Source organism: Ctenopharyngodon idella, chromosome 12 (assembly GCF_019924925.1).
Source record: "Ctenopharyngodon idella isolate HZGC_01 chromosome 12, HZGC01, whole genome shotgun sequence".
In the NCBI taxonomy this organism is placed as follows: Eukaryota; Metazoa; Chordata; class Actinopteri; order Cypriniformes; family Xenocyprididae; genus Ctenopharyngodon; species Ctenopharyngodon idella.
Window position 1 is genome coordinate 3,380,874 of NC_067231.1, and position 20,578 is coordinate 3,401,451.

A 20,578-nucleotide genomic window follows, 5' to 3' on the forward strand; every position below is an offset into this window, starting at 1 on the left:
TCCTCTAAAGGAGGGAGAGCGTTTTCACATTTGGCTCCTAAACTCTGGAATAGCCTTCCTGATAATGTTCGGGGCTCAGACTCGCTCACCCAGTTTAAATCTAGATTAAAGACACATCTCTTCAGCCAAGCATTCACATAATCCATCTCATATCAGATCAATTGCACATGACTATCTTTGCTTAATGTTATGAACAGCAGCTATGCTAATTATTCTCCATTTGCTTTTCTGTTTTACCTCGGGACGCCCGTCCCGAGGTGACTAGAGAGTACATCAGTTTCAGTTTGGATCCAGCCTCTTAAGAAGACCTCAGATGACTAAAACTTTGGAAGAGACGGCGCCAACTCCTGCGAGGACTTCAGAAGATGCAACATCTGGATCAACACGCACATTCACATTCTATAAATCCTAATTATTGTTAATATGTAATTCATTTTTCCAGGAGCTCTTTGCTTCTACCTCCAATTACATTGCAAACAGTGATTGTATGTTAATCGCCTAAATTATTACATTATTAGCTAACTGCAGTCTCCAAATTGTAATGTTGACATGCATTCTCTGTAAAGCTGCTTTGAAACGATATGTATCGTGAAAAGCGCTATACAAATAAATGTGAATTGAATTGAATTGAATTGAATTAAATAAATAAAAACTCTAAAATATAAATTGCTTATTATCCATTGATAAAGCTGATATTTTGGAACTAATCAAGGGGAACTAACACTACTGTTAATCTGCCAAGTGGGCACATACATCTGCCGGGATAATCTCAAAATCCCAAAAATGGTTAAATATCATTTTGATTAATCTGCCTGACTGAGTCACTAATCAATTCCTATATCAGCATAATACATCAAAGAAAAACAAGGTGACAGGAAATACTAACAACTTCAACAGAGACCTCCAGAGAAGTTTAAATAAATTGCCACACTTGTGTCACACTTCGCAAACACGTGAAATAAAGCTGGATTTAATCGCAGCAATGATCAAAAAATAACTCAGAAATAAAAACACTGGAACAGAACAACCAATAATACACTGATGAGAACAGACAAAGACTGAATCAAAACCAAGGCTATAAATACACAGAGGGATGATTAACAAAACACAGAACAGGTGTGTAACTAAATCAGTAACCAAGGTAACTAGCTCAAAGCACACAGACAGACGGGCAGGCAGGTAAAACTAAAACTAGAACACAAAACAAACCCTGACACAGAGCTCATGAGAATCAGACACCGTGTGATTAGCAAATGCTATGAAATCCCAAAACATCCTGGATCAGCCTGTTCTGGGGCTCTCTGAGGAGAGAGAGAGAGAGTAAATAACAAGGGAGAATGAAAGAAATAAAGAAAGGGATCAATGGAACGAAGAGAGCTGTCAAGTCATTTAAGAAGGTTAAGGGTTAAGAAGGTTAAGAGATGTAAACGAACCGGTTGTGCTGTGATTCTTCGTGCATGCGACACAACAGATATGATAAAACTTTGACACTGTTGCGTAAGCACACAAACTGCAGCTTTACAGCTTGAGATTGCAGATTTAAGGGTGAAGAAATCCTGAAAAGTAAGCCAAAAATCTGAGAGATCAAATATAGTGTGCTTAAAATACACAGACCAAAAATAAAAAAGGACTTTATCTCAGGATATGTGGTCATCTCTATTGTTGTGTTTGCAAAGTCACTTTCCTGCTGTTGTTACTGGCTGTTTTGTGAAAGGCAAGGAGACCTACACTAAAACTTTGAAATATTACGATTTTTAATGTCTTTGAAAGTCTCTTCTGCTCACAAAGGCTGCATTTATTTGATGGGAAAAAAAAGTAGTATTTTTGACTTTTTTTCTCAGAATTGTGTTATATAAACTCACAATTGCAAGTTATAAAGTCAGAATTGCGTGATAAAGTCACAATTGCGAGATATAAACTCACAACTGCGAGTTATAGTCAGAATTGCGTGATATAAAGTCAGAATTGCATTATAAAAAGTTGCAATTGCGAGACATTAAGTCAGAATTGTGATATATAAACTCACAACTGCGAGTTATAAAGTCAGAATTGCGAGATATAAAACACAGTTGCAAGTTTATATCTCGCAATTCTGACTTTAGAACTCGCAATTGTGAGTTTGAGAAAAAAAAAAGTCAGAATTGTGAGATAAAAAGATGCAATTAACTTTTAAATTGTTTTATTCCGTGGCAGAAACAAGCATCCATAGTTTTCTTTCTGTCTTTTTTCTTTCTTTCTTTCTTTTTTTTTTTTAAATATACATTTTATAATGTAATTTGATCCTATGATACAAAGCTGAAATTTCAGCCTTGATACAATTTTTTTCAGGATTCTCTGATGAATAGAAAGAACAGCATTTATTTGAAATAGAATCTTTAGGCGGTTATGGCCCAGAATATCTCAATCTGACCAAACACACACACACACATCCAGAATCCTCTGCTGCAGTTGCTTGACAATAGTGGTTGTTTTTGCTTGACAGCTGGGACCAGAGGGCTTAGGCCACAAATTACCCAAAGTAAACTAACACCCCGTTCCCTCGCACACAATATTACAGAGCACATCTGTCCGGCACAACTGCCCTCCGCTCTAGTCACACACTGTCCAGTGCCAAGGCCAAGATTCATGCCCCAAAAGTGCTTGATTAAAACCTTATATAACACATACTGGTTTCGGTGTCTCATCTGGAATCCAACACGCTTTGTAAACTTGCAATTTGCACAAAATTAGACTAAATTTATGACGCCCTCGCCCATTTAGAACAAAGGAACATTTAAGAAAAACATTTTGTGGTTGCAGTGAATACTAGAGAATACCTACTAGAATATCTAAAGGAATACCTCAAGTAAGAAAAGCTGAAAGAACATGAAGTATAATTGGAGACTGTACCAGCTGAAGGAGAGATGATGGATCTTTCATATGAAAAAAATAGCTGTTTAAGAGGGATACAGGACGGCAAATGACGTAATGATTATGGCCTCTGGCCCATCATTTCAGTTTTATCCCTGAAACATGCACGACAGGATGTTTTATCCGCATAAATCTCTCTCTCTCTTATTCATGATACTGCGCCTACTGCAGGTCAGCAGCAGCATTATTGGTTGATCGGGATCATGACCTCTGACTCCAATCAGATTTTTCATAACACCATGTTGTTGTTTTTTTAAGTCAACCCCCCACCCCCCTCTAGTAATTATGTAGCTCTTGCATATGAGAAAAAATAAAATCATTAACAGCATAATACAGATATGTGAACCAGGGAGTAGCCTATTGTAACACAGGGTGAGTTTTATTATCAATTTAAATTACTTTATACTTTTAATTTAATTAAAAAGAAAAATAAAATAAAATATGAAAAAATGAAAAAAATTAAATCACATTAATATTATAACATTTGTTATCAATCTACATCTTTCTATAATTGCACCCTTCTAGAAGTTTATCTCTGACATTTTTCTTTATTCTTTCTTTCTTTATTTTGTATTATTGTATTCTCTTACATTGAAAAAAAAAAAAAAGTTGGATGAGATGCTTACCGTTCTTAATGCCAAACACCCCAGGTGAATAGGGTAAAAAAATTAATTAATAGATATCGCCATACTACCCCAGCTGATTGATTACATCAAAAATTGCAAACATTTTTTGTATTACAAGTTTTCTAAAATGTTATGTTTAAATATGCAAATGAGGCGTAATCTAATTAAATATGCTCTAATTTGCATACATTTCTAGAACAAAAATCTGAATATTGGATGATGTCAGGTTCAAAATTCTCATTTAATTTTTTGGACATATTAAATTCAACGGTTTTTACAGAGGGAATTTTGGATATCTCTTTTTATCACTCCATAAATCAGAAAATACTATCAACAGCCATTTTTTTTAGGAATAAAATGTTGTATAAAATCAGGCAAATTATATATCAACAAATCCCTCTGTAAAAAGCCTTCAGAATATAGATAGGAATAAAACTATAAAGTTTGGTGTATGTAAATTCTGCTGAAGTGGAGATTTCTGACTCAGAGCAGGAGAAAAAACTTATTTTGAGAAAACGGCCTTTAAAGATATTTACTGTAATTTAAATCTATAGACGCAAATAGATAAAGTGCTATAAAATATACACTTAAAAGTGTATTTTGGATGTTTTCTTTCCACCAGTCTGAAAAAACACTTTATGAAAAGCCAAAAAGTGCAAAATCTCAAAATTGACAGGTGCCTGAAAAAACTGTTTTTGCCTGTAGTGTCTCCCCTTAAAAAAAAAAAAAAAAAAAACTACAAGAACAAGAATTAAAAGTGCGGATGAACGGATATGACGTATCACGCAGTATTACGTTCTCACGTTCTATCGACTGACAGCTGCCGCTTTCATTCGCTCGTTGAAGTATCATTTCCAGTGAGTTTTCTATGTAACATAACACGTTGTTTAGTTTACGTAGTGTAATCTCAATCTGCAGAGCGCTGACGATCCTTCTGACTTGTGTTTTAAACAGTTTATTGCAGCGCAGTTAATCTGACAATCTTTTTCCGCGTGCAGCTTCCCTGTAGCAAGTTGTTACCTGATGATGGCAGTGCAGACTATAACAGCATGTTGAGAAATTAATTACCTTTTATTTTATAAATCATCGTGATTAGGAGACATTCAAGGAGCAAATGCCAAACATATATATCACATTATGTCACATGCATTTTATTTATATATGCAACGTCTGAGTAAATATTGACGTGATTTTGTCTTAAAGAACCCATGAAAACATAGTTAGGGAGTCTTTTAGCTTTGAGACCTTCAGTATGCAGGCTCCTAAAAAGTCCTGTACTTGTATTGTATGTTTGGTAATAGAAATAAGTTTCTAAATGTGATATTTATTCTTTTACAGCTTTTCCCTCCCTCATGTTCACCAGATGTAGGGAATTTTCTGGAAAACTTCTCCGTTTGAGCTGTAGCATCTCCTTCAAAACCAGCAAATTTCTCTGTAGTCCACAGCTTTCTGCTTCACAGTTTTTTTCTTTCCATTTTTCAACCTCACATTCGTTTTTCACTTCTCTTTTTGTCCCACATTTGTCTTTTCAACACCCCCTTCCCTCAAGGTCTTGTTTTCCTGTACTCTGGTCTGATATTCGTTACCTTTCTGATTTCACCCATCCTGCTGGACACATGGATTTACACAAAGTGCTTGAGGTTCTCGAACAGCTTGCTCCACTGTCATTGGCTGAATCGTGGGATAACGTTGGCCTGTTGGTGGAGCCCACCAATCCACGTCCAATCAAAACTATCCTGCTAACCAATGACCTGACAGCAGCCGTCATGGATGAAGCTGTAGCGATGAATTGTGACCTCATTGTCTCATACCACCCGCCACTCTTTCGACCTTTCAAACGCCTGCTTCAGAAGGACTGGAAGCAGCGGTTGGCTGTCAGAGCAATAGAGGGTGGCATTGCCATTTTCTCTCCTCACACTTCATGGGACAGTGTTGAAGGAGGCGTTAATGATTGGTTAGTTGGAGGAATGGGTAAGAAAGAACACTTTTTTTTTTCTGTAGTGTGGGTCAAAGAGTCAGAAATTCTTACTTGTGCCTCTATTCACAGGCAGCGGACAAGTGTCAGTATTAAGTCAAGCCCACTCTTGCGGCCCACAGAAACACAGGCTTGAGTTCTCGTCCATGAATGAAGAAGAACTAAACAGCCTTTTGGAGCAACTAAGACACATAGAAGGCAGTGAAACCTTGCAGTGCTCTACAATAAGGTAAGTGTATGTTTGCAAGTAGTTTTGCCCATAATATGTGATGGCATCCATTCAAACACTGCTCCATATTCATCTTCAGAAATGAAAGTGAGGGCAGCAGGTGAACCTAACCTGTAATAGTTCAGCGCTAACTGCTGCTGTGCAGATTCTGGTTTCAAATCCACATGCAAGCAAATCCCTGAACATCACACAAGTCCAGCAGGTGAGAAAACATGAGCAATTTTATTAAAAAAAAAAAAAAAAAAATTTTATTCAGAAAAGATGCATTAAATTGATTAAAAGAGACAGTAAAGACATTTATGATGCAAATAAATACTGTTCTTTTGAACTTAATATTCATCAAAGAATACTGAAAAATGTATCACAGTTTCCACAAAAATTTTAATCAGCACAACTCTAAAAATTCATCACTGATAATAATAAAAAAAATGTTTCTTGAGCAGCAAATCAGCATATTAGAATGATTTCTGAAGGAACATGTGACACTGAAAGGGTTAGTTCACCCAAAAATGAAAATTCTGTCATTAATTACTCACCCTCATGTCGTTCCACACCCGTAAGACCTTCGTTCATCTTCGGAACACAAATTAAGATATTCTTGATAAAATCAGATGGCTCAATAAGGCCTGCATCGCCAGCAAGAACACTCCCTTTTTCAGTGCATAGAAAGGTACTAAAAACATATTTAAAACTGTTCATGTGAGTACAGTGGTTCAACCTTAATGTTATAAAGCGTCGAGAATACTTTTTGTGCGCCAAAAATAACAAAATAGTGACTTTATTCAACAATATCTAGTGATGGGCAATTTCAAAACACTGCTTCATGAAGCTTCGAAGCTTTACAAATCTTTTGTTTCGAATCAGTGGTTCAGAGCGCCAAAGTCACATGATTTCAGTAAACGAGGCTTTGTTACGTCATAAGTGTTTTGAAACTTCAATGGTTCGCGTGACTTTGGCAGTTTGATTCATGCTCCGAACCACTGGCATTGAAAATATGTTTTTAGTAGCTTTCTGGGCATTGAAAAAAGGAGTGTTCTTGCTGGTGATGCAGGCCTCACTGAACCATCGGATTTTATAAAAAATATCTTAATTTGTGTTCCGAAGATGAACGAAGGTCTTACGGGTGTGGAACGACATGAGGGTGAGTAATTAATGACAGAATTTTCATTTTTGGGTGAACTAACCCTTGAATCCTGGAGAAATGATGCTGAAAATTCAGCTTTGATCACAGGAATAAATTAAATTTTAAAATATATATTCAAATAGAAAAGAATCGTTTTAAATTTTAATAATATTTCACAATATTATTTACTGTATTTTTGATTAAATAAATGCAGCCTTGGTGAGCATCAGACTTCTTTCAGAAACATTACAAAAATCTTACCGACCACAAACTTTTGAATGTTAATGTACATCACAGTCAAAACTCAACTCCGCTAATATCCTTAAGTTGAGCTCGCTGCTCAACCTCCAAATATTGGTCAGTATTTTCTGTTAGCACTAGCAGTTGCGGCACACTTTCAGAAACCCTCCGCTTTCCCCAGCTTTATAACAGTAAAAGCTCTTTTCATGTAATCATAATGCTATATTGTGTAATGTAGGGTGACCATATGTGGCATTTTCCCAGGACGCGTCTGTCCAGGATTTCTAAATTGCTTAAAATGGCTTGAGCCCTTGCCTCTTTAATCGTGAAAGTGGTCATATCGATGTGCCCCCGGAACGCGATTTAGGAACGTGATTTCTACACGGAGGTCTGTGCAAGCCACTGTTCTTATTGACAGTCTTCATGCAATGCATTAAAATGTTGTCGTATTTGCAATGCTTTGACCGTTCTCTGTAGATCCAGCCTTCTCGCAAGCCACGATTGGTCGATTATGTATAATGCACGCTATTGGTCAAATTATTTTTCAGTCACCTCAAATATGAAAACAAAACCAAAACTGGGACATTTTATGCAACTTAGAAATCCTGGACAGGACGCGTCCTGGGAAAATGGCACATATGGTCACCCTAGTGTAATGTTTATCAACATAACAACACTGATAAAAATATATAGACTCACTTTATGGGTATTTGAATAGTATAGGCTTATGTTCAACTTTATTTTTGTACAAACAAATGCTGTATTAAGCAGTACATAAAGTATTGAATGAAAACATCTCTGAAACGTCTCGGTATTTGACATATTGACATACCTTTTCTTTGCAACAAAATAGTAAAAAAGTCATTTCTAGGACCATGTGTTATAAACACTTTTAATTTAATTTGATAATTGACATCCTGATGCATAATTACAGGTACTAATTTTACCTGTCTCACAATTTATTGATTGTTTTCTCTTTTTCTGTTCTCTAGCCTCCTTTGTTGGGTTGCGGTCAAGGACGACTCAGTGTTCTGGATGAGCCAGTGTCTGTTTCTACAGCAGTTCAGAAAATGAAGACTCACTTGGGTTTGCCCCATTTGAGACTGGCCCTGGGGGACCAAAAAACATTAGGTGGGGTATGAGCGATATCCACCTTATTTTTAACATAAGAATGGGCCATTTTTACCTTGAATGCAAGGTTCCTTGAACGCTTGAACGCTCCAGCTTCACTTCCAAAGTGCATTATGCTTCTTGAAATTGCAAACTGGTATTTCCATTATTATATTATTTTAAATATTTATCATAATTATTAGGTCTGCCCCCACCAAAGATTTTTCGAGTCAACTAGGATTTAAGCCATTAGTCGACTAGTTGCATGTTTATGATATTAATTTAATTACTTAACTATATACTGGTGGGATGGCATCAGAAAATGCTTTCAGTGTCAGGCCTGAGAAAGAATATTATGTAACATTGTTCTACATTACAGAGAAAAACAGAAACATAATAATGTGCCTTAAGCGCTCAAGCGCACACATAAAGCTTGCTACAGCGCACCGGCAAAAGTAATGATTATGAATGTGTCTGAAAAAACAGAAAGAAGACTATCTGAACATTTAAATAATTTAATCAGTAGTGTTTTCTAAGTGAGTGTCAGCTGCAAAGATGAAGTTGACCACACTGATTCGACATCTCTGGGGTACAGGTGCGCCTGTAGTTAAGTTAAACGTCATGTATTTGGATACACACCTAGTAATAGCGCATATTTATCTGCGTTAATATTGGAGTGAGTTGCTCCAGTTCCTGCCTGACATAATTAACAAATGGACCAGCCATGTTAACAATTTGTCCATCACAGACTTTTTTTTTTTTCCCTGCAACTAACCGACTAAGTAAAATTTGGTTGAGCAAGCCTCTTGTCATCATAGTAATCATCCCGTACTTGCTCCGCAGCAGCAGCGTAGCAGATCTGTTCCGCCAAGACCAAACATATCAACATTGTCATATCCATTACCATGCCAAACACTCCGAGAGTTGTCATAACAGATCTGCATTTATATGATGTTCTAGACTCTATGGTGAAGACGGTTGCAGTATGTGCAGGGTCTGGAGCGTCTGTCATACAGGGAGTAAAAGCAGACCTCTACATCACTGGTATGTCACAAATGGCACAAAAACAAAAATCCGATGTTCATCAATTTATTGAAGTCAATACAAATAATAGAAGTACAAAAAAATGCAGTTAACCCAAGCTTATTTTTCTCATTTTCAGGTGAGATGTCCCATCATGAGGTTCTAGATGCGGTTTCTAAAGGTACGAGTGTGATTCTCAGTGACCATAGTAACAGCGAGAGAGGCTTCCTGACTGTATTCAGAGACAGACTGGCTGCACGACTGGGCGACACCGTTAACATAGTGATCTCTCAAAGAGACCGAGATCCGCTACAGGTGATTTGATCTCAACCGATCACACAGCCATTTAGTCATACAGTATTTATGGATATCCTAAAGAATATTCATTGTCGGAGCTTAAGGTTGTAAATGCAAATGTAACATTGTCCTATAAACAAGTAAAATAAACGTATACTGAATGAGTCTGCTGTGTTGTAACCCTGCTGTATCATATTGTATCAACTTTTATATTGTTAGTAATATTTCAAGTTGAACACTTTCTGGACTGAAGTAACTTAGGTTTACTTGATTGTCCACAAATCATTCTTTTAGAAAAATCATTAAAATGTGAGTATCAAATATGATACATCAGGCTTTTTAGGACTGTTGTGTAAATCTCTCAATCATCACTATATTGCATTGCATTATATGTTTTGCCTGTAAAATACCATTTTAATTTACTGGAATGAACTAAAAATCTCACTCTTTCTCAGATCTTTTCAAAGTTTTTTTACATGGCCTCTTTAAAATAATTTTATCTGCTTTTTCACTGCTAATCCCTATCAGCAATGTTTACTGGAATCTATAGAACGTAAATACAATTTGTTATCTGTTAAAATGACAGAAAGTGCTTTACTCCCATAATTCCCGCAAAGCTTTATGTGTAGGAAAAAGATGGATAAAATTCTTACTCAAAGGCAATGTTTATCATGCCCTTTGAGCTAATAAATAGCAGGAGGTGGAGGTTGAGGGTGTTTTTTGAGGTAGTTTGACAGGAGGGTCGGGTAGTCGCTCATAACGCCTGTAGCTCCGACTGCAAATGCAGCTTCCATATCGCTCTCTTCATTGCACACAAACAGCTGCACCTGAGATGCCAAAAATGAGATGAAATAAATGATTTTGCTTTGGCTTGGACCCGTTTTTAGCTTTACACAACTGAGAAAACATATTCACCTGCATGCCCCTCTTGACCAAGTGTTTAAACAAAGATTTTCGCATAAACAACCTAGGGAAAGCATCGATAAACACAATCACACATCACAAGACTGGGTGAAAAACTATTTGACAGCTCTTTGTTAGATGAATGTCACTTACTTCTGAAGAAGACACACAACAAATCTGTTCTTCAGATAGGATTCCTCTGGAATATAAGTCCTGAGAAACACATAACTACTGCATTAGTATTAGTCAAATGCAATGTGTGGCAAAACAGTAACACTTTACAAAAAGGTCTTAACTAACATTTACTAACAATGGTTAATACATTTGTTACAGGTCTCAGGTCCTTTACTGCTAACAGACTTTTGGAAGTATTAGAAGTATTTTTCATTGTTAATCTTAACTAATGTAGTTAACAAATGGAACCTTATCGGAACCTTAAGTCGTACCAAGAGTACTTTTTTTATTAATTCTGTTAGGTACTGAATGAATTGTTTATAATCAGCATATCTCTTTAAGATTCATAAATGTTTATTTGTATATTGTTTATTGAAGTATTTATTAGTTCATGTTAGCTCAGGTCTATTAACTTTACCCGCCATTGGCAGAACTTTCCGTAATTTATGAGAACGCTTCCCTATGGAAGCTTGTTTCCGTCACTGAATAAAAAAATAAAAAAAGAGAATTGTGACTTTGTCTCTCAATTCTGATTTTTTTTTTTTTTTTTTTTTTTTTTACATCTCGCAATTTTGACTTTATTTCTCACAATTTTGAGAAAAGAAGTCAGAATTGCGAGATATAAACTCACAAATGCAAGAAAAAAGTCAGAATTGCGAGGAAAAAAAGTCAGTTCTGTGAGACAATAAGTCGCAATTATCTTTTACTTTTTTTTTTAATTCTGTGACGGAAACAAGCTTCCATATTTCCCCACCATTTACTGAAATTTACGAAAAATAGATGTGTTATTACGCATCTTCTGAAAGAGTACAAAACTCCCAGATCAAAACACAGACGAATAACGTGATCAAAAAGCATATAAATAAAAACTGCCTAATATTACTGAATGAAATGTCGACCCAGGACGAGGTACAGGACTGTGAAGATTTGAGGGTGTTGATGGACTCGATCTACTCCATCTGTGTTTTGATCATTGTTCTGAATCTGATCCAGATGTAGACTTTGACAATTACAAAATATTCTCACCTTTTTATTCAAAATGTTGCTTTTTTTTTAATGAAATTTACCCACATTAAAGTGTTGATAAAAACTGAATTGCATGAAGCTAGATTTTTTTTTTTTTTTTTTTTAAAGCAGAGGTTCTGTTCTTTCTTTTGACATTTTGCATGTTCATATTTTCATGTAACAAAATTTTCTGGGGGCCATGAAAATTTAGTGAAATTGATCAAAAATGCTGGCTTCAAAAAATAAAAAAAAATAAAATAAAAACACTGGCAGGGAAAGAGTTTTAGGGAAATAATATTAAAAGATACAATTTTTTTTATATTAATGCATTGTTAAATGTTGAAATGGGCATTAACGAAGATAAATAAATGCTTTATAAGTATTAGTTAACATTAATTAATGTAGTTAACCAATGTTACAAATGGAACCCTATTGTAAATCATAGAAACATACCTGAAGATTTCCCTTCAAACCCACCAATAACCACAAACATTTTAGAAAACATTGACAGTTATGAAATTTCAGTCCTTCCCACTTTTAAAACTAGGTTATAGACTGACCTGTTGATAATCCTGAGCAGGTAGAACAGCAGCATACTTTCACCCAGAGGGAAAAAGGGAAGGAGCCCAGTATAGAAGAGGAATAAAAGCAGTATTCCACGCCTCATAGTGAACATATAGGGTATGGATGGGTTCTACACACACGTAGAAAAAAATAAGATAAGCCAAATATCTTTTACAGTAAGGTTATAGCACTAGATAAAATGCTTGGAATTTTTTATTAAGACATCTATGATTACTGACCCCTGTAGGGACACACTACTGTACCTGCTTCTGACATTTTGCCATAACAGCAGACTCTTCAGAAGCCCAAACTGTAATACTTTCTCTGCGATATTCCTTCACAAGACAAGAGACCTACAGTAACATAAAAGTGATACCAAGTTATTAATTTGATTAGGTCCATTTTGATTTGGAAATGTGGGAGAAGAAAATAAATAAATACAAATAGCTTGAATATCACTGAAAGAACTTGCAGGTCAGTAAGCGATGACCTTGTGACCTACTGAGTACCCGGATGACCTATTTCCGGCGAGATTCTGACGTGTGCACACGATCACTGTAAGAAGTGAACATGTGTAGTTGATGCTTTAACTTTAAGGAGGTATTTGTACTGATTCTACCTATAAATTCTAATTACTTCAATCAGGTTTATATAACATAAAACAAGGGAATGCTGTTTTGACTTAATTGAGTTACATTGACCCAGCATACAATTTCCAATAAAGCTCAGGATGGACACATTCGACACATGCGCACCTGCTCCTTGCTGAATCTTGCTTCAATAAGAAATTGTGATTTGGGGTTATTATACACATTATGTTGCATCAAAGTGAAAATTGCAATTGACAGCGCTCTTCAGCACAACTACAACATTCAATAACAGAAACTCCTAAATGTTCAACATAACTGAATGTAACATAAACTACCAATATCTTTCCCTTTCCCTGAAAAACACATAAGATAACACTTAATCCCTAAATTTACTCTACTAATGCAGGCCCTTGCAAAGCATGCTGGGAACTACAGTGGACAGTGGATCTGTAGTTCCCAGCATGCTTTGCAAGGGCCTGCATTAGGAGAGTAAATTTAGGGAAGTGCGCATCAAGGGCGCATAGCGGCCGCAAAGGGGGCGCTCGCGAGCACCCTTCTGAAACTTAAAATGATGAATGGGACACCCTACGGTCTCGTGGACTTAACAGACACGCATACACGGCAGCCATTGTAAGTCCACAAGACCGAAAGTGCATAGAAGTCTGCCATTTGGGATTCAGCCAATCACTGATGAACATCTTTGGTTTTAATGAGAAAAAAAAAACACTATGCGAGGGCAGATTAGATCCCAGATACGGAGCACCGGACATGAAATGCAGGAAAAAAATAGTAGGTGCACACGATTTACTAATTCGTTCCCTCAATTTACTAAATCATGCTCACTATTTACTATTTCGTTCCCACGATTTACTAAAACGTGCTCACTATTTACTATTTTGTTCCCTCGATTTACTAAAATGTGCGCAAGATTTACTATTTCGTTCCCTCGATTTACTAAAACGTGCTCATGATTTACTATTTCGTTCCCTCGATTTACTAAAACGTGCGCACGATTTACTATTTCGTTCCCTCGATTTACTAAAACGTGCACACGATTTACTATTTCGTTCCCTCGATTTACTAAAACGTGCTCACGATTTACTATTTCGTTCCCTCGATTTACTAAAACGTGCTTACGATTTACTATTTCGTTCCCTCGATTTACTAAAACGTGCTCATGATTTACTATTTCGTTCCCTCGATTTACTAAAACGAGCTCACGGTTTACTATTTCGTTTCCTGGATTTACTAAAACGTGCTCACGATTTACTATTTCGTTCCCTCGATTTACTAAAACGTGCGCACGATTTACTATTTCGTTCCCTCGATTTACTAAAACGTGGTCACGATTTACTATTTCGTTCCCTCGATTTACTAAAACGTGCACACGATTTACTATTTCGTTCCCTCGATTTACTAAAACGTGCGCACGATTTACTATTTCGTTCCCTCGATTTACTAAAACGTGCTCACGATTTACTATTTCGTTCCCTCGATTTACTAAAACGTGCTCACGATTTACTATTTCGTTCCCTCGATTTACTAAAACGTGCGCACGATTTACTATTTCGTTCCCTCGATTTACTAAAACGTGCTCACGATTTACTATTTCGTTCCCTCGATTTACTAAAACGTGCTTACGATTTACTATTTCGTTCCCTCGATTTACTAAAACGTGCTCACGATTTACTATTTCGTTCCCTCGATTTACTAAAACGAGCTCACGATTTACTATTTCGTTTCCTGGATTTACTAAAACGTGCTCACGATTTACTATTTCGTTCCCTCGATTTACTAAAACGTGCGCACGATTTACTATTTCGTTCCCTCGATTTACTAAAACGTGCTCACGATTTACTATTTTGTTTCCTGGATTTACTAAAACGTGCTCACGATTTACTATTTCGTTTCCTGGATTTACTAAAACGAGCTCACGATTTACTATTTCGTTTCCTGGATTTACTAAAACGTGCGCACGATTTACTATTTCGTTCCCTCGATTTACTAAAATGTGCACATGATTTACTATTTTGTTCCATGCACATGATTTATAAATCGAGGGAACAAATTAGTAAATCGTGCGCACAATTTATTTATTTTTTCTTGCATGTCATGTGCGGGGCTCCGTACCCAGAACCTCTAGCATGCTGAACAAAAGTTTTACCGCTAGTTCATCAGAACAATCTAGTACTTAATGCGGATCCACGTTTTTATTGACTAATGAAAATACTCTCGAGACTAACAGTATATTGTATTATAGTAGATTTAAGGATGAAATTATCAGATGAAACATGAGGTCTATGTCAATAAATTATATGCATTTATTATTGTAATAATACAATACCCCATCCCCCACCACACACATTCTTGTCCCACCCACTTTTTAAAACAAAGTTATGCCACTGATAATCAGTAATCTTAAATAGTTTATTTCATCTTAACAAAACAAGTTATTGTATGATACCACATGAAGTACATGTTCTAAGTTGAACTGAACTACACATGATAATGACAACATGGTGAACACATTACATTCATACTATACACACCCAAAGCCTGCTAAATAGAATGTTCTTTTTTAGCATTAAAAAAACAAGTAATTTGTTAGTGGTGGATGGTGATCTAGAAACACGCTCTTTCAGCAATGTGAAATAAATGACAGTTGAACCAGTTAGAAGACATTAAATATTGCAAAAATGATCTCACCTTTTGAATGAGCAAGTCATTGTTTTCTTTGATCTCAAGCAACATTGGCAGTTTGGGAAATTCCTTGAAGACATCTTCCAGCAACACAAACTTCCTGTCCTTCCCTGTACTGTAGTGTCCTAACACAGGGAAATGTATTGCACATTTCATATATTAATTACTCTAAAGCACTTAATATTGTACAAGTGGACAGTATAGAATCGTAACAAAAGACTTACCAACATAAAATGTGACCTCAAGTCGCTCTTTATAGAGAGGCAAATCCTGAAAGATACAAAATAGCTGTCACAAATCACAGGGAGATGAGAAGAGAAAGATTAATGGTTAAAATGACTACCTGGAATCTAAGAGACGATATTGTTTTGTCATATCCTGTTTCTCTCAAAAGGTTATTATCATGTGAAACCACAACACAGCCATCCAGTGTGAGGTAAACATCCATCTCCAACATCTCAGTGCCCACATCGACAGCACTATCACATGATGAGACAAACAGATGGTTTAAGTGGAGAAAAGGAGAGAGGAATGGAAGGAAAATAGATATGGCAAAAAGAGAAACTCACTGTTTAAATGCTTCCATTGTGTTTTCTATCTTCTCTCCAGACCCTATAGACAAAAAAAAAAAAAAAAAAAACAGTCTAAGTCTACAATAATTAGTGTATTTAGACTAAATGAATGATATTATGTTCCGGGTGTTTTTGAGTTGTTGGAAATATAGATTTCACCTAAGATGTTGTGGAATGTGTGTACGACATGCAAATTTAATGGTTAAAGGCAGATGTACAGACCCCCAAAAAAAGTATTTTGTCAGTTTCTCAACTACTCTCTTGAGGGTATTTACATTTATGAATTTGGCGGATACTTTTATTTGAATAAATGTATGCTGCGTTGAAGGCTTTCATTTTTTATCAGTTCATGCATGTGAATTTTCCTGAAATTTGAACCCATGATCTTGGTGTTACTTACGCCATGCTGAACTTCAGGAAAACATTCAAAAATACAACAAAAAGTTTTTTTAAAATAAAAAATATTTTAATTTATATATTTAATTTAAATATATAATATTCACATTTTGTGAAAAACAAATATATATATATATAAACAGGGTTACACTAAAAAATTACTAAAAAACATGAAATGAAACAGTAAAATACTGTTTTCCAAACAGTAATAACAGTAATATACCATAAAAACAATGCATTCTGGGTAATATTATTTGTTGTTTTCAAAAAAGTAACCTATAGGATACTTTCTCGAAAAACGACAAATATTACCCAGATTGCATTGTTTTTTATGGTATATTACTGTTTCAGTGGAAAATGGAATTTTAGTGTGTAAATTTGTTCCATATTTTTAGAGTTATTTTTTAGAGTGTACACTTCATTTTGAGTCAACTTTAGACATTCTATTAACTTCAAGTAACAATGTATCAACTAACTAACTTATTTTGGTTAGGTTTAGGGTTTGTAGCAACTCATAATGTAATAACTGCACATAATGTAATAAGTATTACATTATTATTAGGCCTTAGTTCAATTAGGGCATTTAAGTAGCTTTTATAAACTAAATCCAGTCTTAAACTACCTGTGTAATGCAACACACACACACACACACACACACACCTCATTGCTATATTGATATTGTGGGAGTTTTTACAACATTTTTACACAGTGTTGGTATTTAACACTGTCATTTAACAGTATGTATACCGGATGTATACAAGAAGTAGAAGTAAAAATAGTAATACTTTATATAATAATAGTAGTAGTATCAGTAATCTGGTGGATTTTTTAGGCAGGTTAAGACTGGATTTAGAGTTTTAAAATGTACTGTAAAGTGCTTTATGTTTAATTATTTTTTTATGTTTAATATTTAAATGTTGAATTTTGCAGGTAGTTTAAGACTGGATTTAGATTTTTAAAAATGTACATACTGTTTTAAAAGCTATTACAATTATGAAAATATGACATGTTTTTGGTGAGTTCATAATGTAATAAATTTCTCAGAATGTAAAAATTGTTATTACATTATGAGCTCAAGATTTTATTATGTTTTGAGAAAATTATTACATTATGAATATTGCAATAATAATGTAATACTTATTACATTATGTGTTGCTACAGGGTTAACAGAATAAGATGACATGCACTTCCAAAGTTACTTATAGTCAGTAAAATGTCTGTTGATGAGCATCAAAATAAAGTGTTGGTAGATATTAAACAGGCTACTAATACTCTCGTGACTGCTACATGTATTTGCAAAATTTTTACACAATTTTTTTTAGTGTGATTTTTGGTGAGTTGTATTGAATTTAATAAGGGACAATTTGACTCGGAACATAACAGTTGTATACCCAGAATTTTATTCCAAAAAGTTATTTAAGTCAAAGCAATAAAACAATTCAGAAGAAATAAATCCACTTGCCTCCTCTGTGTGAAATGTGTCTGCAGTGGAATCCCAGCTGTTTCTTCTTATGAAGGATACATGGATTTTGTAGCAGGTACAGAGAACAAACAATATAAACTCCAACAGCCAAGCAGAGGAGAAGAATCCCGGTCAGCGCTTCCATTCTGAAAACTCGCTCACTAACTGCACTTTGACTCTCAGACCCGGATATAATTAAGTTAGAGTTTCAAGAAAGCAAATATCTGTGCTCTGTTTACAGTATCAGCAGCTCCTTAAAGTCTTCCACCTGTTTTTATGCTGTTCAGTACTGATTTGCTCTTTTCCTATGCAGGTTTTATAGCATTCATCCTGTGGAACTGAACATGTGATCATGCATGACGATTGGGTGTGTGGTCAAGTTCAATGCTGATATCATAACGGCAAGAAAGAAAGAAATGGGGTTTGACTGAGAATTAAGATATCAAATCTCACACCTTATTATACTTCCGTTGAGATTGTGAAACTATAATACTGGAAACCTTGAAAAAAAGAATCATTTGTTTTTGTGATCCCAGTAAAAAGGCTGACTTTTTATCCCTTATCTGAACTGTCATGGTTTGTGGTCACAGTTTCAGATTGTCTCAAAGGTGCCACATGAATGTAACCTTCTGACTTGACAAAGTCCACTTCTGCTTAATAAAACCAAGACTGTTGGAGTAACGCATGATGAGAATTTTCTAAGAAATTCATGACAAACATGTGAAGACATGCAAAACCTCATCCCATTTTGTTTGTCATGATGGCAGGAAAATCCCCTATGTCATAATGTTCATATATGGTGTGTGCCTTGTGAAAAAGAACTTTAGCATATTTTTGAAATTTTATATTTTATTCACATCTATTGAAACTTCTATGTCATGCATTTAAATATATTTATAATTACACATTTGTAATGATGAAGTTGCAAATTAGTACATTGAAAATAATAACTTATATAAAAAAAAATGACCATATTAACCATATTTCATATTTTAAGGTATGCTTATTTCAATGTGTCGACTAACATGCAGCACACAAGTTCTTGATTAACTGTAGTGTGTGTTTGATATTACATTTAAAGTTAATATATCTTGAATGTACTAAATTACAGCTTAATTACAAATGTTTAATTACATATTGTTTTAACACAATACAGTTGAAATTATAATCAAGTACTTTACGTTATTCAGCACTTCTTTAAAACATGACAAACGATTATTAAATGTAATGATACTTTATAAGGTAAAGTTTTAATATGGCATTAAAGTGCAAAGTTGTTTAAAGGTTTAAAAGAAACAGTCATGCAAGTACACTACAAGTGCACGTTCATTCAAATTAAGCACATTTCTTTTTACAAGGGGTGTACAAGCTCTTTTAAGAATTTGATGAATTAAACATAATTGCTTGGATATCTTTGTGTTGTTTGAAAGGTGGAACTATGCAAGCAGAGTTAAAGATAAGTTTCATACACCTTTGCCAAGTATTTAACACAACATATTTGACCTGAATATGACCTGAACATATTGACTAACTTTGGCTGATGTGTTGGACTGTACAAATTATATTTTGTAAATCTGTATGTTGAGCTTATGAAATGTTCCAGTAGTTGGCTATCGTGTTAGAATCAAACCTGAACAGAAGATGACTGAATCTCAGAACAACATCGCTGTACTGAGTGAATAAAAAAACTTAAGTGTACTTTCTCAAACTACATCAGACAGTTTACATGAAATCACAAACGCTACAATATCTTGTTTAACCTTTTCAACAGGTTGGCATTTAAGAAGTTATCAGGTCATACCGACCAGCTCAATATTGTTAAATTTACAGTAAAAAAACAGCAAATGGTAAAAAAAAAGAAGAAACAACACTATTTAAATAAAATGTAATCATGTGATTTGTCATGCAGGGATTCTGGAAATGTGCTTTTACTGTTTTTCAGTGTAAATTATATGATAGTTCATAGTTTTTCTTGCAAAAAAAAAATCATAAGTTGTACATTATATTAGAGTAAAACTACATATGATGTGATGTTCAACCATAAAGAAACTTAGAGTAACAGGTTTTTACTGTAGAATTTGTAATTTACAGTAAAAATGTTTTTTTACCGTGTATTTTTTCAACAGTAATTGATTGTAAATCCATTTAATACTTAATACATGATACTTCACTCATTCTGTGTACAGTAAGTCAAATAGTCCAAAACAAGAACTTTTGTTTCACAAAACACCTTCTTTGAGATCTTTTGTCAGGTACGGTGTGATAAAACAGCCTGGTCTCATTGTTAATACGTAGGTATTAATACGTAACTTTCAAAGACACAAAACGTACATTTTTGTACGTTTAGAAAGGTGCTAAAACATACAATATTGACGTAATTATGGCAATAAAACGTAAAAATACTTACGTTTTTACAGCGAAAAAAACGTAAAATATTTACGAATCTTATCATGTCTTAAAGATATATGTATAATTTCCCTTTTATCGTTTTGTAGATAAATGCAAGATCCCTAAACCCCATCCCGAACCTAAAAACCTACCCATTTTATACAGAATGTTAAAAGAATAAAACATAATGGGCAGAAATGTGTAGGAAAATGACAATTTTAGTAAAAATATAACATTAAAACGATATTTTGAGCCACTAATCCTACACCTACCCCTAAACCTACCCATAAC

The 20,578-nt window shown here is 34.8% G+C and overlaps 2 protein-coding genes across 4 annotated transcripts; one reads left to right on the plus strand and one right to left on the minus strand.

Moving 5' to 3' along the window:
* Positions 1-4,285: 4,285 nt before the first annotated feature.
* On the plus strand, positions 4,286-9,698 carry nif3l1 (NIF3 NGG1 interacting factor 3-like 1 (S. cerevisiae)). Its single transcript, XM_051914149.1, is given in 7 exon segments — positions 4,286-4,393; positions 4,875-5,507; positions 5,584-5,750; positions 5,829-5,942; positions 8,096-8,234; positions 9,174-9,257; positions 9,376-9,698. Coding segments are annotated over 6 exon segments (1,308 nt in total). The 5' UTR covers positions 4,286-4,393; positions 4,875-4,888; the 3' UTR covers positions 9,561-9,698.
* Positions 9,699-10,133: 435 nt separating this feature from the next.
* On the minus strand, positions 10,134-18,647 carry gdpd3b (glycerophosphodiester phosphodiesterase domain containing 3b). 3 transcript variants are annotated; one of them, XM_051914154.1, is made up of 10 exons: positions 17,900-18,647; positions 16,039-16,081; positions 15,813-15,948; positions 15,694-15,739; positions 15,476-15,594; positions 12,443-12,532; positions 12,176-12,309; positions 10,590-10,649; positions 10,449-10,500; positions 10,134-10,360 (listed from the first exon to the last, which is right to left on the minus strand). In XM_051914154.1, the coding sequence occupies exons 1-10, from the start codon at positions 18,042-18,044 to the stop codon at positions 10,217-10,219; spliced, it is 969 nt and encodes a 322-aa protein (XP_051770114.1). In that variant the 5' UTR covers positions 18,045-18,647; the 3' UTR covers positions 10,134-10,216. The 3 variants fall into 3 exon arrangements, with proteins under 3 accessions (XP_051770114.1, XP_051770116.1, XP_051770115.1); XM_051914156.1 differs by lacking the exon at positions 17,900-18,647 and having other exon boundaries at positions 15,813-16,077; XM_051914155.1 differs by having other exon boundaries at positions 10,283-10,649.
* Between the last annotated feature and the right edge of the window lie 1,931 nt (positions 18,648-20,578).

Excerpts from the sequence above, each read along its gene's own strand:
- gdpd3b (XM_051914154.1), bottom strand. The coding sequence starts at position 18,044 with ATGGAAGCGCTGACCGGGATTCTTCTCCTCTGCTTGGCTGTTGGAGTT. Across the intron at positions 15,949-16,038 it reads ACAATGGAAGCATTTAAACA|TGCTGTCGATGTGGGCACTG; the intron begins GTGAGTTTCTCT and ends ATCATGTGATAG. Across the intron at positions 15,740-15,812 it reads TATCGTCTCTTAGATTCCAG|GATTTGCCTCTCTATAAAGA; the intron begins GTAGTCATTTTA and ends TGTATCTTTCAG.